At 45.7% G+C, this 12,076-nt stretch overlaps 1 protein-coding gene across 7 annotated transcripts in view; it reads right to left on the bottom strand.

Moving 5' to 3' along the window:
* Positions 1 to 1,139: 1,139 nt before the first annotated feature.
* The window catches only part of BRPF3 (bromodomain and PHD finger containing 3), a 76,617-nt gene continuing 65,680 nt past the window's right edge, over positions 1,140 to 12,076 (bottom strand). For 4 of the 7 annotated variants that reach the window (XM_029572929.1, XM_029572933.1, XM_029572927.1 and 1 more), the window contains 4 exons: positions 5,595 to 5,692; positions 4,732 to 4,889; positions 4,095 to 4,249; positions 1,140 to 3,543 (listed from right to left, as the gene is read on the bottom strand). In XM_029572929.1, coding sequence (XP_029428789.1) covers positions 3,360 to 3,543; positions 4,095 to 4,249; positions 4,732 to 4,889; positions 5,595 to 5,692 — 595 coding nt within the window. In that variant the 3' untranslated portion in view covers positions 1,140 to 3,359. Of the gene's footprint in view, positions 3,544 to 4,094; positions 4,250 to 4,731; positions 4,901 to 5,594; positions 5,693 to 12,076 lie in introns of those variants that run through there. The other 3 variants (XM_029572930.1, XM_029572931.1, XM_029572932.1) reach the window with 2 other exon arrangements.

Genomic DNA, 12,076 nt, shown 5'->3' on the forward strand with positions numbered 1-12,076 from the left:
TACTTGCAAAGACGTGAAAAGATCTTTTCATTTCTGTAAAGCAGGCCCCTCTATAGCAGGGCTGAGAATGACTGGTGAAGACTCTGTCTTTTTCTGTACTTGTTTTGGGATGAAAAACGTAAAACTTTGCTTTCTAATGGGAAATTTTTCAAAGGCTTAGTTGGAATCTACACAACTAAAAAGTGAGGAGCTACGCAGGCAGAATGGCTGAATCTGCCGAATAGGATTTTCAGCCGCCTCGAAGTGCCTGCATACGTACTGCTAGCCAGAGCAAAAAGAAGGGAACAAAAGTCCGCACATGCATCCGTGAGTGTGAAGTTCCATGTGCACACCTCATGGTATGTGCATGTTATAAAATAAGATTCCTTTACGCACATGCACAACGGATTTTAAAATCCATTTTAAAAGACAATGCATGGCGACGTGAGTAGGCCTTTCCCAGTTCTCTTAAGGAGCAGACCGGGAGGGAGCTTTCCTATACCCCTACCTACCCTTCCTCCCTTTTCCCCTTTCTTTCCCCACCCCTAATCTAACCCTATCTATCCTAGAATTTTTTTGTTTTAAAACTTAACTGCTCCTCCGAGCAAGTGTAAGTTTCGTGCGTTGGCTGGGTACCGGTGCACACTTCCCCAGGACAGGGCCTAATGGCTGCTGTCCTGCTGGCCTTTGCCCTGCCCCTTGGCCCGCTCCTTTCATTGAGCCCAGCACTTCTGCACGTATTGGGAGATATGCGCATGGCCAGGCTGTTTTTAAAATGCGCTTGGCATGCGCAAGGCCCAGCCACGTTTGTATCTCCCGGATTTTACGTGTGCCTGCGTTTGAAAATTTGGGTGTTAATTTCCAAAAGAAATAGGTACATACTTGATTTAATATACTTTTTATCCGATCTTCAAACACAAAACGATGTAGGTATTGTGTGTCTGAAGATCAGGTTAGGTTGTCTGTGCTGAGAAGTACTTTATTGAAAATTTATTCTTAATGCGTCAACCCCCATCTATTAGAAAAATAAAGCTCCCAGAAAATTATAAAAATACATGACAGGAATCAGTTTTTGTGAAGTCTCTCAGAGGCTTCATTTGCCTGATTCACAGCAGGAAATACAAGGAAAGCAAAGTCAGACAAAAGTTAGAGACTTGGGCTACAGCTTTCCATTAGAACATTTATTTCTCAGAGAGAAAATAAAGTTTTCCGACAGTGAGATTATAGTAGGTAAAATTAGCATTTTTTTCTTCTTTACAAGCATACTTCTCTCTTTATTACCTCTCATACCATCTGATATAAACAGTTCTAAGAAAGCAAATAAAGTCACTTTCTGCAATAAATAGAGGCTCTCTGTGCTTTACAACAGGCGGACAGTTAACAGGTAAACGGCCCTGGAGCAAACAGCAGGATAAACCAATTCGGTTTTGTAAAATCTCATTTAAAAAATAAACAAAAAAGACGAACAAAAAAAATAAGTTTCTTAAAACAGCTATACACAGGATCACCAAGTCCACAGCTGAGTTACAACCTGGGAAAACTGTATGCCCCTTTAAATAAAACGACATGGTGTACATACGAATTACTCAGCCACACAACTGAGGACTTCAAGAAAGGTAGGAGAACACCAGGCCAGAATAATTTAGAACAGTATCTTACAACTATATACAAACTGTCACAGAGTGCCACCTCTGCCCCTGCTTCTGGGGCAGGATGACAAGATTATCAGCCTCTTCCCCTTCCCCTCTCTCCCCAACACTTCTATGTTGCCAGTTAGCTTGTGGTTCCACGGTGGAACTTAAGTGGTGTTTTATAAAAACACAGGCTACAGTAAAACAAAACAAAAAAAGTGACAGTGATGTCCCACCCCATCAACTTTTATTTTTAAATGGAAATTTAAAAAAATAAAAAGACAAGCACAATAAAAACATCCCTTAAAAACTTGAAATTCAAAAAATTCTATTGCGTCCACAATCCTTGTTCGTTTCAAACTTTGGTTCTCAAAAAATATATATGAAAAGGAAAAAAAAAAAAAAGTCTGAAAAATATATCTTCCTTCTGTGGTAACTCAAGTTATCATGCTTCTTCCTTTTTCACATTTAGTTTTTATGTTTGTGTTAAAAGAAAAAAAAGAGAAAGAAAACCCATACTAGTAATTGTCCAATAAAGAGCAGGGTGGCTGTCTGGGAGCTCCTTCTGAGAATATGCCTGCTGTAAGGGATGTGTCCCTTATCTCAGAGGTCACTCTGCATCCATGCCAGGAAAACAAACTGGAAAGGATGATCTGGAGGAAAAGCAATTTCTGACAAGGTCTATGCAAGCCAAAAGCTGACTGTTCCTTGTACATGCTCCTTCCCTAGCACATGCTACTTTTCTCTCTCCCTCCTTTCCGGTCTCCCACCCAACCCTATGGTGTTTTCAACCCTGTACATCTCCAGATGCTAGAAAATATGATGCTGAGAGGCTGCGTGCACCCGAATACACGTGGCATCCTAAGTGATGTCATTTAAAAGGTAAAAATGTTCAAAATATCCAGAATGCCAACATAAAAAAATTAAAACAAAATACAAAATGTAATTAATTTTTATCCATAAAGCTGAGTCTGGGGAACTCAGAGGGATCTACCCCCAAATTTATATAGATATATATATTTATATATATATTTATAAATATTGTGCGTATGTCTGCTCCGTCATTGGTGCAAGGGTATAACAGCAGTAGAAAGAACAAGAGCTGCCTGCCAGCTGGACTGCACACTGCTGAGCACTGTGGCAGCTCAGGTCACAAAATCAAAGTCTGGCAATTTGGCACGAGAGAGTCCAATTATATTTACACTGCTTTATTTACAATGTTCCAGGTTTGAGAGAATTCCTGGGGAGAGGTGGTGAAGACTGAAAAACCTGAGGGCAAGGAGAGGGGAAAACACTACCTTGCACTAATCCAAGCTCTGCAGTTTCAATACCTGCTCCTCTCCCCCGAGTAACTTCCAGCCCCACCTGCTTATTCTGCGACTTGATATCACATCTGTCTTCTGCTGACTATGGAGCATGCCCTTCGGAGACCCATAGAAGAGAGTCACAACTTTTCCATTACCAGTTAAAACTGTTTTGGCACAGGTTGGGGGCATCTTGCAGGAATCACTCCATAATGAGAAATGTGTATGTCCACCACTCATTCAGTCTTTCACAAGTGCGTGTACACACACACACACACACATACACACATACATAGCTGCTTCCTTCCTCCAAGTATGAATGTAGCACCTATGTATTGTCTATGTATACGCAAGGCTGGGCATAGGTCTTGTTTGCCTGGAAGGCTGAGCACAGGTATTTAAAACAGGGCAGAACAGGTTGCCCCTTTCCTCTCCTCTGAATTCTCTACAGGTAGCTTGAGGTGACAAAGGGATGGTCTCCCCGTACACGACTCATATGGATCATGGCACGATCATATGCCACTTGCACAGACTTTCGGATGCTGGTCTTCCGACCCTCCATCATCTTTAGTTTGTCTACTGTATCATCCATTCCAAGGGGCAGAACCTTTTCACGTGGAAGCCACTGCCTGCAATCCAAACAGCACAAATTACCAGTTAGTGAGGAAAGGTAAAGCGGGTGGAATATGAACAGTGTATGACAGGGACATTAACCATTCTGAGGTCAGATGCCATGGAATTACCACATTCATGAGTACCAGGCTCAGTGGGACATACTGTGCCAGTATGACATGATACAACAACACCCATGTTACCAGAATGAGGCAGAGGAGGAGGCGGCCACTGCTTGCACCATAAGGTCTCACAGCCAGGCAATGACTGAGGAGGGGCCACTGCCCACACTACAAGGTCCCAGAGTCAAGCATCAACTGAGGAAAGAGGCACTGCTTGCAATCCATGAGCATAAAACCATTTACTGACAGAAGTTGATGTGAGACCCCAGGAAAGGAGAAAGGAACATGGGGTGAGGAGGGGAGAAAAGTGAGACAGAAGAGGTTGTTTCAAGTGACCAATGGAGAACATAAAAAAGAAATGAGGAAAAGAGAGGACAGGATGACAGAGCTCAAGACAAGAAGAGAGCAAGCAAACTGCGGCTGTAGAAGAGACTTCTGTTATTTACCAGGTTCTCTTGTTGTCAAAGAAAAGGACCAAGAAGAGCTTCTCTCCGGCCGCAGCCTGCTTCTGCTCACCCAGCCTCAGTACATCAAGTGGTGGCACAGGGATTGGGACTCCATTGTGAAGTAGACCCTCCCGTGGCATCTTGGCATCAATAATCTAGACACATCAACAAGAAACACAGGTCTGGGATACTTGTATGCTCCAAGGTATGCTGTTACTTTCAAAAACAGAGGAAACTGCTCCCTGTCTCACAGTGTTTGAGGACAGTCTAAGAGTGCTCATCTATCCCGGTACCCAGAGGGTTCACATCCACACTGCAGGGCAAGTGCTGATCAGAACTCTTCCTATACAACTTCATATTAAATCAAAGTGCAAGTTTCAAAGAAACAAAAGCTGAGAGGAAGTCTCCAAATGTCCTCGCGAACAGATTTTAATCTAGAGAGAGCCCTGCATGTTTCTTACTTACAGCACTCACATACAAAATGTACCCCAATGCTCTTTCGTCCCACATCAGGACTGCCCACAAAAACTGCTTACATATCCCCAAACTCCTCTTGCACATTATGGTAATTGTGTAAACTAGAAGTTCAAGAATTCACCTATTTTTTACCTCTTACTTACTGCAAACTGGCACTTACTAAGGCGGGATAGGAAGGGTAGCCCCGACATTTTGCCCACACTAGCTCCAGGGGTTCCAGTTCAACGCCCTCTTCAAAAGGCCTCAGGAGATTTCTGCCTGAAGGGAGATCAGAAGTAAAGCTTTGCAATCCAGGAGCAGCAGCACCTATGAAGAAAGCTGTGTCCATTCTATATTGAGCAAAAGTTACAAAAGTTCCTTAAACAGCAACATACACTGTGTCCACCAAACATTCCAGTGCAACATCATGACCTGCTGAAGGCAGGAAAATGTGTATAGGGTGGGGAAGAGAAATAAGAATGGAGACTCAAGGGGATGAAAGACAGAAGACAGACTATGGAGAAGTGTGGAAAGACAAGAATAAAGAGCACAGAGGCCCAAGAGAGTACACACAGGAGAGAGATTGTTGGGCACAGAACCTTTCACGTCAAGGTATGTTACAGATAAACAGTCAGACAAGATTAGTTGCTTAAATGGATCCAAATAGCACCATGCCCATCTTTCCCCCTCCATCACAGACACAAAACATTGGCAAAATAGAGGTAAACTCTTGCAAAATTACAACCATAACTGCTGAGCATACCAGCTTGATCACAGGTATGTTTAGAAATCAATAAAGGGGCCAGACTGATGTCTCAGTGGCAATGCTATGCACTGGCATGCAGAGGGTCTGGAGCTCAATTTTTGCTCCCTGGTTGGCTGGCACTGGGATGCTAGCAGAGAACTTTGGCAGAGAAAACACCTGAAAATGGGGTCTGTTCTGTCACTGGGCACAGCCTGTGACATCACCTCATTCCAGGACAGAGCACCACTGCATGGAAGGCACACACACAGACAGGTCCATTCCTCTGGCTTCAGCCTAACCTGAGCCATTGTAGTCAGAGTCTCCGTTTATACCATCCAGGAAGGGGACTCGCGAGAGGGCTGGTTTTCCTCGGCTGCGTTTGGGGGGAGACAGACCACTTGGAAGAAAAAAAAAGGGGGAGAGGGAAGATAAGAGAAAATAAATTACACAAAAAAATATTGCTAACAGAACACCAATACCTGTAACCCCAGCAGGAATTCCTACTAGACAAACCGTGCTGCCCATGTTGCTGTGATATTTTCGTTCCTGTAGTACCACGGATCAGTCCAGACTCCTGGGATTTGCCCCCCCCCCCCCCCTAGCAGATGGAGATAGAAGTTTAGCAACAAAGCTCCGCCTTATCTAGGCTGGTGCCACCTACAGTCTGGCAGTATTACTTAATGTCAAAGCAGAATGGATTCCAAAAACCCAAACTAACTACATACAGTAACCTAACAACTGTAAACCGGCTCATGAAACCCCCAAATGGGATCAGCACCCAAGGTATTTGGAAGAACTCAACTGGTCTGCAAGAAAAAGAACAACTCATGAAACAATAGCGTGGACTCTCCAAATTCTGTTAAGACCCTAAATAGGGCAGGACTCTGGACTGATCCGTGGTACTACAGGAACGAAAATGATCAGGTAAGAAACTAGTTTTCCTTTCCTTGTATGTACCCGGATCAGTCCAGACTCCTGGGATGTACCAGAGCTTCACTTACTTGAGATGGGATCTGGAGAGGCCTGCTCGCAGTACTCCTGCTCCGAATGCCCCTGTCCCTGATGCCTGAACATCCAAACGGTAATGTCTGGCAAAGGTGTGGAGCGACTTCCACGTAGCCGCTCTACAGATCTCCTCTGGTGAAACCTGATGACATTCCGCCCAGGAAGCGGCTTGAGATTTATTTATTTATTTATTTTATTTCGAGGCTTTTTTATACCGAAGTATAGCGGGATGCCTTCACTCCGGTTTACAGGATAAACAACTTATACATAGTGGTGACCAATTGGTAACTTATACAAATATGAATATAACATCTTATATAACTTAAATAACTTGGTAAACAGGTTGGTGACAACAGTCACTGGGGCACTCTAGCAGGGAGCTGAGATAGGGTGGGGGGGGCTAGGGGGAATCAGCTGAGGCGGGCTGGATAGAGGGCTGTGTAGCAAAAATTGAAGAACAAGAGACAAGGAGGAGAGGGCGGGAGGGGGGGTGAAGGAGGATGGGATGCCATAGGGGTGGTAGGGAGAGGGGAGGGGTGGGAGGTCAGGGAGGGGTTGGGGGAGGGTAGGACGGGGGAAGAAGGTGGAGGTGTTTGGGTATTAGTTAGGGAGGGGGGGTGGTAGAAGGAAAGGAGGGGGGGAAGAGGTGGGAAGAGGGATGTGGATGGCTTAGCCGACTCCGTCGCGGAAGGTTAGGTTGAAATACCAGGTTTTGAGTTCTTTTTTGAACGATTTGCTGTCATTGAGTGATCTTAAGTAATGGGGAAGGGTGTTCCATAATTTGGGTCCTGCGACGGAGAATGCTCTGTTCCTCGTGGCTGTTAGTTTGGCTAGGCTGGGGGAAGGTATGTCTAGGGTCATTTTGCCTTCTGTTCTGGTGGTCCGTTGTGCTTTGTGAAGGTGAATCATGTCAATTAGGGCGGGGTTGGCTGCATTGTAGATTGAGTTGTGGACAGTTGTTAGCGTTTTAAATTCAATCCTTTGAGCTATGGGAAGCCAGTGTAGGCTTTTCAGGGCGGGAGTGATATGATCTGATTTTTTCTTGCCAGTTAGAATTCTTGCAGCGGCGTTTTGCAGCATTTGGAGTGGCTTTATGGTGGATTTTGGGAGGCCGATCATCAGGGAGTTGCAATAGTCAAGGCTGTTGAAGATTAGAGATTGCAGAACTGTGCGGAAATCTTGCTGGTGGATAAGTGGTTTCAAGTGTTTCAGGAGGTGGAGTTTCAGAAAGCCTTCTTTCGTTTTCATGGCGATGTTCTTTTTTAGGTTGAGGTCGCTGTCAATCCAGATTCCAAGGTCTTTTGTTGCGTTTTTGAGTTGGATGCTGTGGTTGTCAATTTGAAGGAAGTGTGGTGCGGTAGTTGATCCAGGGTTGTGTTTGCCTATGAGGATACATTCGGTTTTATTCATATTGAGACAGAGTTTCATCTGGCTTAGTTTGTCTCTGATGTCGATTAGGTGCTTGGCTGTTGATTTCAGAGCATCTTCGATGGTGTTTGATATGGGGATGATAAGTTGAATGTCATCTGCATACATAAAATATGTTATGCCCAGACTTGAGATGAAGTGACAGAGTGGGAGTAAGTATATATTAAAGAGGGTTGCAGATAAGGCGGAGCCTTGTGGTACCCCGGTGTCTAGTGGTAGGGGGCTAGAAGAGTTGTTGTTAATGGCGACCTTGAAGAGTCTATCTTTTAGGAAGGATGTGAACCATTTTAGTGTATTGTCGGTCAGGCCGATGTGTGCTAGGCTGTCAATCAGGGTCTTGTGGTCCACCGTGTCGAAAGCCGCAGAGAGGTCTAGAAGGATAAGTAGATGATTTAGCTTGTTGTCTAGACCTCTAATTAATGTGTTTGAAAGGTTGATTAGTAGGGTTTCGGTGCTTCTGTTTTTTCTGAATCCGTGTTGTGAAGTATGGAGGATATTGTTGTCCTCTAGATGCTCGTTCAGCTGAATCAAGGCCGCTTTTTCGGTCAGCTTGGCTAGGAGTGGGAGGTTTGAGATGGGGCGGTAGTTATTTAGATCAGACGGGTCGAGGTTTTTCTTTTTCAAGATAGGGGTGATGGTTGCTGTTTTTAGTTGTGCGGGGAGTATCCCTTCTTCGAGTGATTTGTTAATGATGGCTGCTATGGTCGGGGCGATGGTGTGTGCCAGTTCTTTCAGGTATCGGGTGGGGATTGAGTCCAGGTCGTGGCGTGCTGGGTTGATTTTTTTAATTAAGTTTTCAGCGGCTTTGTTGGAAATAGGAGTGAAGTTTGTCCAGGGTGTATTGGTGTGTTTGATGTTTTGATCTGCTGTGTTTGAGGGGGTGCTGAAGGAGTTGGTGATCTTGTTTGTTTTGTTCCAGAAGAACATTGCTAGGTCTTGACTTAGGTTGTTTTCATTAGGTGAGGTGGTGCAGTGGTTGTTGTTGTTTTCTTCAATCAGGTTTCTTACAATGTTGAATAAAGCGTTGGAGCTGTTTGCGGAGTTCTTTATCTTAAGACTGTAGTAGTCCCGTTTGGTGTTCAAGATTTCCTTTTTATATGAGGCGAGTAGGGTGCGGTAACGCTGAGTGGTTACTGGGCATTTGGATTTTTTCCATTCTTTTTCTAGTTTCCTTAGGTTGCTTTTTATTGATCTGAGGTGAGAGTTAAACCAGGGGTTGTTTTGATGGTTGGTTTCTTTGATGATTTTGATTTTTAGGGGGTTTATGTTGTTGGCGGTTTGCTCCGTGAGGTTGATCCATGATTGAATAGCGTTGTTAGAGTTTGAGAGATCTAGGTTGCTGAGTTGCTTAGAAAGTTCTTCTTGAAGTTGGTCAAGTTGAAAGGGGGGTCGGTATTTGAAGGATGGTCTGTCAGAGGTGTTCTTTAAGATGTTGCTCAGTAGTTGTGTCTGGCATTGTATGATGAAGTGGTCTGACCATGGGACGGGATTCGATGATATTTGTGGGTTGGTGAAGTGTTGGTTGGTGAAGATTAGGTCTAGCGTGTGACCTGCTTTGTGTGTAGGGAGGTTTACAAGTTGGTGCAGGTTGAAGCTGGAGAGCATATCGAGAAGAGTTTGGCAGCTTTGAGATTGAGGGATGGCATCTGCGTGGAGGTTGAAGTCTCCTAGTATAATGGTGGGTTTTTTTGTGTTAATGTTTGAGATCAGGTATTCTAAGAGAGGGGATAGATCGTTTTCTAGTAGCTTGGGGGGGCAGTATATTAGACAGATTTGTAGAGTCTCAGCGTCGAAGAGGGCAACTTCGTACTTCTTTGGTAAGTTGTTTGGTATCAATTTCATGTTGAACTTCTTTTTTATGGTGAGGAGAAGGCCACCTCCCCTGCGGGCCTTGCGGGGGATGGAGAATAAATCATAGTCGGGGTGGGTTATTTGGTTTGATATTACGTGATCAGTGTTTTGGAGCCAGGTTTCTGTAATTGCGATGAAATCAGGTTTTTTATCTTGGATGAGATCGGCTAGTAGCATGAATTTTTTGGTGAGTGATTGAGCGTTGATAAGGAGGAAGGTGAGGAAGTCGAGTGGAGTGAGTCCGAAGGCCCACGGGCAATGGCCGACCGCTCAACAAATAAGCAGAATTTATGGCCTCCTTCAACCAACGAGCTATCGTGGTCTTAGAAGCCATATTACCCCGACGAGGTCCACTCCAGAGCACAAAGAGATGATCTGAAACCCTGAACCCATTTAGTAAGTTCCAGGTAGTGCAGCAAAGCTCGGCGAACATCCAACTTCCTCAAATCCTTATAACCGGGGTCCGACCTCTCTAGATCAGAGAAAGCTGGAAGCTTCACTGACTGATTTAAATGGAAAGAAGACACCACCTTGGGAAGAAAGGAGGGAACTGTACGCAGGGAAACACCAGAATCCGAAATCCTCAAAAAGGGCTCCCTACATGACAATGCTTGAATCTCCGAAAGCCGGCACGCCGAGGCAATCGCCACCAGAAATACCACCTTCAACGTGAGATCTTTCAAGGTTGCGCTATGCAAAGGTTCAAAAGGTGCCGCACACAAGGCTTTAAGAACCAAGTTTAAATTCTAAGATGGACACGGTTCTCTCACCGGAGGTCTCAAATGCTTCACTATCTGCAAAAAACGAGAGACATCAGGATGATCCGCTAGGCCCACCCCTGGTATGTTACCGCGTAAAGAACTGATCGTCGCCACCTGCACTCGCAAGGAACTCCATGACAAGCCCTTTGACAAACCATCCTGAAGGAAGCTCAAGATGTCCGAGACTCCCGCCCGGGTAGATACAACACTCCTGGCGAGACACCAAGCATCAAAAACCTTCCAGACTCGGATGTAAGATAAAGCAATGGAGATCTTAGGGGTCCGCAACAACGTAGTTACCACAGCATCCGAATACCCCTGTGACTTCAAATGCTTCCTCTCAAAAGCCATGCCGCTAGACAAAAGGTCAAAATAAACCGGACCCTGATGGAGTAGGTCCAGTAGCTCCTGAAACCTCAGAGGACCATTGATGGCCAAATTGACCAGATCCGCAAACCATGGGCGCCTCGGCTACTCGGGAGCTACAAGTATCACCTCCGCCGGATGCAATTCTATTCTGCGAAGAGTTCGACCTATAAGCGGCCAAGGAGGAAACACATAAAGCAGGACATCTACTGGCCAGGGGAGAACCAGGGCTTCCATGCCCTCCGCGCACGGTTCCCTGCAGCGGGCAAAGAAGCATGGCGCCTTGGTGTTCTTGAATGTCACCATCAGACCCATGCAGGGTGTTCCCCAATGGGCACAGATGAGATGAAAGGCTTAGTCCGCGAGTTCCTATTCCCCGGGATCTAGACAATGTCGACTGAGGAAGTCCGTGTAAACGTTTTCTACCCCGGCAATGTGGGAGGCCACTATGCTGAATAAGTTCCGTTCTACCCAAATGATCAGTAAATGAGCTTCCAATGCTACCAGTTGAATCCTTGTTCCTCCCTGACTGTTGATATAAGCTACCTTGGTCGCATTGTCGGAGAGAATCCATAACGACTTGCCTTGGAGAATCGGAAGAAACACTAGCAGAGCCAACCTCACCGCTCTGGTCTGCAGGCGATTGATGGACCACCGAGCCTCCTCTGACCTGCTCTGCACCGACTTCCGCTGACAAACCGCCCCCCAGCCGTAGAGGCTGGCATCTGTCGTGACCATCATCCAATCCGGAATCACCAAAGGCACCTCCCGTCTTAAGTTGTCCGGGTTGAGCCACCAGCCTAGGCTGGAACAAGCGCATTCCGTCAGAGGCAAATGAATATGAAACTGTTCCGAGACCGGGTTCCAGCGGGAGAGTAACGCTGATTGCAAAGGCCGCATATGAGCGAAAGACCAAGGAACCAATTCCAGAGTCGAGGTCATGGAACCCAGCACCTGTAAGTAATCCCAAACTATCGGGGAGTGCTTGGTTAGCAAGGCCCGTACTTGACCTTGGAGCTTGATCATATGCTCCTCCGTTAGAGATACCATGCCCTGACGAGTGTCGAACAAAGCCCCCAAAAATTCCAAGGACTGGGAGTTGACCACCCAACCAAGGCTCCGTAGCAATTGCAGCACACGATCGATTGCTTCTTGACAACGCGATTCCGACTTTGCTCTGATCAGCCAATCGGATGTACAAGATATCCCTCCTTGCGGAGCTGCGCCGCCTCCACCACCATAATCTTGGTGAATGTCTGGGTGCAGTGGCTAGTCCGAACAGTAGCGCCTGGAATTGATAGTGGTGTCCCAAGATGGAAAACCTTAGAAAACATTGATGATCTGCCCGGATGCCGATGTGCAAATAGGCT

The sequence above is a fragment of the Rhinatrema bivittatum genome, chromosome 12, assembly GCF_901001135.1.
Source record: "Rhinatrema bivittatum chromosome 12, aRhiBiv1.1, whole genome shotgun sequence".
Classification (NCBI taxonomy): domain Eukaryota; kingdom Metazoa; phylum Chordata; class Amphibia; order Gymnophiona; family Rhinatrematidae; genus Rhinatrema; species Rhinatrema bivittatum.